This window comes from Terrapene carolina, unplaced genomic scaffold (assembly GCF_002925995.2).
Source record: "Terrapene carolina triunguis isolate 2854851 unplaced genomic scaffold, T_m_triunguis-2.0 Scaffold31, whole genome shotgun sequence".
In the NCBI taxonomy this organism is placed as follows: Eukaryota; Metazoa; Chordata; order Testudines; family Emydidae; genus Terrapene; species Terrapene triunguis.
The window spans coordinates 7,543,633-7,549,632 of NW_020664382.1; the positions used below are offsets into that span (position 1 = coordinate 7,543,633).

Here is a 6,000-nt window from a genome sequence, read left to right on the forward strand (position 1 = left end):
TTAAATGGCTACAAATCGGTAAGGAGTACCAATGTGTAGGTATCAATTCTGGATGATGGGCAAGCTAATTTTATTGTACTTTTACTAGAGTGCTAACATTTCGTTCATGGTGATTGTTGGTTTGTGTATAGAAATATCCGAAAAATCTAAGTAGTTTTAAAATTTAATAAATCTAGATTTCTTCTACTGAAGGTTTAAGTTTTTTGTTTGAGGTTTAAAACTTTTTTTAATCCTATTTGAATTAACCCAATTTAAGTGTATTCCCCAAATAAAGCAATTATTTAAAATAATAAGTTACTAATACCATATTCTCGCTTTTTGGATACAAAGAAAATTGCTCAACAATTTGTTAACAGAAAAAAAGTAAATATATAGTGTCAGTATGCAGCATACCAGGATGAGCAAAAGCAGGCAGAGGTTGTATAACAGCAGGAGCTCCATTAGCCAGGGGAGGCACTGCTGCTGTATGAACAGAGGATACTAAAGGTGGAGACATTCCTACTACTGGAATGGACGCCATTGGTACTGGGGCTACAGCTGTAAGAGATGGCATGCTGACAATGCCCCCAATACCTGCATACAAGAAAAAGTAGACATTTTTCTAATTTAGAATCATTTGTATCAGAAAATAATTTAAGGAGTTTGCAGACTGCAGAGTTATACAACAATAAACCTAGAATTAGACAGCAGGCTGAGGTGAAGATAAAGACTCTAAAAAATCCCAGGGTTACCAAGCTCTCAGATAGTGACGGCAACATGAAATGGTTTAGGGAGCAGGGCATAATATTTCATAGTGTATGTATATTATAGGTGTGACGTTGCAGTCTATATGGTTTTATAAAAATATGATAAGTGAATATAATGTAACTGGGATATGCTTCATGCAAAAGGTCTCTTGTAAGGTATCATTACAAAGCTTATAATCTACTGGATGTGATCATCCTACTTGTATAAATGTACCGCTCTTGTATCTAAAACTAGAAATATAAAATATGACTCTGAGGGCCAATTGTAATTATGCAAAGTGTGGGCCATTAATAGTGGTTTGGAATCTTGATGACTCCCATTAACCAGGACCATTGTCTGCAGATGGCGGTGTTTTACCTGTGAGTCTTCCTGTATGCGTGTGTGCTGGCAAGTGGGTAATGAAGTCTTACAGTGACATGTGATCATGTCATCTGAACTGGAATCCATCTTTAACCTGGTGCTTTTCCAGTGAGGGGGGGTGGAAACCCAGCGGGACAAAGGGTTCCTGCCTTAAGCAAAAGATATATAAAAGGGGGGGTACAGAACAAAGGGAGAGAGAGGAGCCATCATGAAGAATCCCCTAGTTACCACCTAAGTTGGAACAAGAGCTGTACCAGGGGAAAGAATTGTGTCCAGGCCTGGAAGGTGTCCAGTCTGAGGAAAAAACTTTCTGAAGCATCTTTAAGGGTGAGATTATCTGTATTTAGTTTGATTAGACATAGATTTGCGCATTTTATTTTATTTTGCTTGGTAACTTACTTTGTTCTGTCTGTTACTACTTGGAACCACTTGAATCCTACTTTCTGTATTTAATAAAATCACTTTTTACTCATTAATTAACTCAGAGTATGTATTAATACCCGGGGGAGCAAACGACTGTGCACATCTCTCCATTAGTGTTATAGAGGGCGAACAATTTATGAGTTTACCCTGCATAAGCTTTATACAGGGTAAAACGGATTTATCTGGGTTTAGACCCCATTGGGAGTTGGGCATCTGAGTGCTAAAGACAAGCACACTTCTGTGAGCTGTTTTCAGGTAAACCTGCAGCTTTGGGGCAAGTAATTCAGACCCTGGGTCTGTGTTGGAGCAGACGGGAGTGTCTGGCTCAGCAAGACAGGGTGCTGGAGTCCTGAGCTGGCAGTGAAAACAGGGATAGAAGTAGTCTTGGCACACAGTGGGGTTTCTGTGATCCAACCCATCACAATAGGATTATGTGACTGCAGTGCTAACCAAAGAAATATAAGAATTAGCTATAGAAAATTGTTCACTGTGTGCTAGATGAAGAGCAGTACTGTCAAACACTGGTGGGTAGAGAACCGAAAATCTACATTTAGCCACCGTCCAAAAAGAATGAGTTTCAGGAGAACTGTTCGCAGCCTACTGCCAAAACAAAACAATGCAAAGATAATAGGGTAAAGCACAGTAATAAGAGATTTTAGGTATGAGCACAGCTGCACAGATGACAAGTGAAGGTCAAGGAGATTCAGTGATTCCACTGGGGAAAGAGGTGAGGCTACGTGCACACAGCTGGGAGCATGTCTACAGTGGGGCTAGGAGAAGAAAAATCTAATTATTTGCTGGATTTCTTGCTTCATAATAAGTTAAATTTCAATCTTTATTATGCTTTTTCTTCCTAAAGTACAATATTTGTTCTTTTGAACTTCACTTAGAAACCAAACAGCAAAAGTTTGGTGAGGGGGGAGGGGGGAAATAACTAATTAGCAGATATACAGGCTTTAAAGGGTGAGAGTTTAGTTGCAACACTTACCAAAAACAGATGCTCCCCAGGTTGCGCAAACCTGACTTACGGAAAAAGTTCCGTAAGTGCCCTTTGGTGGTTTTTTTTGGCATAATTGTCGGAGATACATTCCCGACTTACGCAAAACTCGACTTATGCAAGGCATTTCGAAACGGAACGGAGCTTCTGTACATTATTTATTTAATTCACTCTTTATGGTGATCACAATTACCAGGCATCTGATGATGAGATGTTGCAAACTAAAGGTTACATGTAAAGTGGTTCTCAACACCAGAATGCAGAAGAAACTCAACATGTTAAGCATGAGGTCCCAGGCTTTGACCCACCCATTTATTTCAATCCTGCATTACGCAATCCTCTCTTTGGTGTCATGACCACTTCAGCAATACCTGTTACAAGAACAAGAGAAGCAGTAGCCAATCTGGCTATTATTAATGCCACTCTTTGCATAGGCCAACAGGTGTGGACTGCTCCCACACTATTCTGGTTAAATTAAATCAAGATCGCTGATCGTAACTGTGGCAGAGGTATTAGAGCTGGAACCCATTAATGAAGACCTAAGAAAACTGCCAGCAAGGTGGTCTCATTGAGGGCCCCCAACTTCGGAATTCATTCATTCCCCTTGGTCTGAAACAGCCCAGCTCTGTTGATCTTCACAGTATGGTGCAAGGCCCATCTGCTTTTCCTAATATTTGGTGAGAGTACAGAGGGAGAGGAGCAAGGTGTGAAATGGAGTAGGAAAAACTGACTTGTTATTGATTATGCCTGGATGCTAAGGAGCCAGGCTCATTAGGCTGTTTTTAAACTATATATCGTTTTGATTGTATAGTATCTTTTCCAATTTTAGAAATTGAAATAAATCAAAATATAAACACCCCAAACAAAACTTTTATAGAGGTTATCATACCACAAAACTAGAAACAAATTCTGCTCTTACCAAACCCTGGTGCACCAGGAATAGCAATGGGAGGCTGCTTCATGGCAGAAGGGAGTGCAGAGGGGAGCTGATAACCTTGTAGTTTTAGTTTGATAAGTTTCATAGCAATAGAAAACTCCATCTGGTCCATCCTCCCATCGTTGTTCATGTCAGCCAGTGCCCTACAAATAAGCAGGATTTACAATTATGTTTTTAAATTATGACCTTGTGAAGTCTCCCACAAGCAAAGAAATAACCCCACACATACCAAGAAACTCAAGAATCATCTGATTCCCATTTAAAGAGGAATTCTGTAGAGCAGAACCAGGGTTACTAAGCCACCATTTAAAGAATAAACTGAAAACTTCTCAATTTCTTCCTTTGAATGATGAAATTGTGATTTTCTAAGTTATATTTCACTCCATAAGGGAGCTATAGTATGGTAAGCTGAAAGAAAAGGATTAGTGTAATTCTACAGAAACTTTGCTAAATTGCACAAATTAAAGCGACATGGTACTGCACACAGCACCACAGGGATCCAAATGACTTAGTCAACAAATTTGTACTTCAGCTAGTCCTATAATAAATTGCTCTTTAAATGCATGCTCTGTACTAAACACCATTATAGCTGAGTATACAAATGAGTTTTTCAATTAGACAATAGTGTAAGTATAAAACATTGAGGCCAGTTTTTGAATAGGCTTTCATGTAGAGCAGTCTCTGACTTTACAGTACATCAAATGAAGAAACAAAAAGTGGACTGTTTAAGAAAACAGTGAGCAGCAGGGGGTGGGGAGGGCAGGAGGGGATGAAGAGGGACAACTCTAGCTCCTGCAACTGGGAACCAAAATAAAAAAAGTAAACGCATGTTAATGATTTAAGCAATTATAAATTAAGAGTTGCATTATGTTGCTTTCCTTAGAGAGAATAAAAATTATTCTAACTCCAGTACAAAATTTTAGGATTATTTCAAAATTATATTTTGATTATAGGCCATGGAAGGGGCAACACAATACTGTGACCAGATGCCCAGCTGAGAGGCTAGGCAGTCTATAGTTAAACTCTGAGTTTATTTACAATTAAATCAGCACCAAGGAAAGTATTTATGTAAGTAAATTAAGGGTCATCAAAAGGACCTTCCTGGATTGGCAATAATTAATGAAGTTCAATAACTGAGCAGGTAAACACTTTGCCCACATGACTGGAGGCAAAGCTAGGAAAATTTGTAAGACAGAACCTGAAGCCAATTTGTTGCTATATCAGTGCCATCAGTGTACTCTCGAAGCATACTAGACATGGTTGAGATGACAAGCAATATTTCGCCAAGAACAGGGAAACTCCCAGTCCTCCATAACACTATGGGCCAGATTTTCAGCAAGTGCAAATCAGCCTAGCTCCATTGTCTTCCATGTAGCCTGGCTCTGCAAATGATAAATCCACCCCAAAATGACTTTTTCGGGGCACCAAAACTATTTAAGAGTTCAGGTCAAATTTGGCAAGTAATTTCTGCTAAAAACCCTCCCTGAAAACAAAAATTTTAAAAGATGTCATTTCAAACTGACATTCAAAACATTTTATTTGACTTGAACAAAATTTTCTGTTTTTCATTACAATGAGAAAAAACTACCTAATTCAGTTTTGGTTCAAAACTAACCAAGCTTTTTTTCCTGTTTTTTTCAAAAATGCTGATTTACACCAGTCAAAAAATCTGGCACTACAAACTTACAGAGAGGAATGAGAAAGCCATCTCTGTATGCTAAGGGCTCCGGAATTTAGAGTTAGAAACTGAAGCACTTCTTGAATGTGGCCCAGCTAGTACGCATATTTCTAGTGGAAGAGAATTCCAGAGGCAAGAGCACTTGCTACAGAGACTGCCCCCCCTGTCCCCCCATGCCTTCTCTCTCGCCTCTCGCCCAGGGAAGTTCACTCAAATATTCCAAATCAATGTTGCCTGCTGTTCAGTAGCTGGATATAAGATCTGCCTAGTTCTCTGGGACTCGAATCAGCTTGGTTAACCGGCTGAGATTTCTAAAGACTAATTAGTAGCATCATCAGAACTGAGTATGTATGTTTCAGTCATTACTTATAAAGTTGCTAGTATGATATAGCTTCAGCTATGACAGGTTTCAGAGTAGCAGCCGTGTTAGTCTGTATCCGCAAAAAGAACAGGAGTAAGGTGCCACAAGTACTAGGGTTACCATAATCCAGCAAGCAAAAAAGAGGACGGGAGGAGCCCCGCCCCTGTTCTGCCCTAGCCCCGCCCCATCCTGCCATGGCCCCGCCCCTGCCCCTCCCACTTCCCCCCCTCAGAACCCCCAACCCTCCCCCCGCTCCTTGTCCCCTGACTGCCCCCTCCTGGGACCCCTGCCCCTGACTGCCCCCCAGGACTCCACCCCCTACCTAAGCCTCCCTGCCTCTTGTCCCCTGACTGCCCCCTCCTGAGACCCTCCCCTCATCCTAACTGGCCCCCTAGGACTCTACCCCCTACCTGTACCCTGACTGCCCCAACCCTTATCCACACCCCCACCCCCAGACAGACCCCTGGGACTCCCACGCCCCATCCAACCACTCCCCA

The 6,000-nt window shown here is 41.0% G+C and overlaps 1 protein-coding gene across 1 annotated transcript in view; it reads right to left on the reverse strand.

Moving 5' to 3' along the window:
- The window catches only part of ITSN1 (intersectin 1), a 205,198-nt gene that overhangs the window by 136,312 nt on the left and 62,886 nt on the right, over positions 1-6,000 (reverse strand). The window contains exons 5-6 of the mRNA XM_026652104.2: positions 3,447-3,607; positions 394-573 (exon numbers count right to left, since the gene is read on the reverse strand). Of these exons, the coding sequence (XP_026507889.1) occupies positions 394-573; positions 3,447-3,607 (341 nt within the window). The remainder of the gene's footprint in view (positions 1-393; positions 574-3,446; positions 3,608-6,000) is intronic.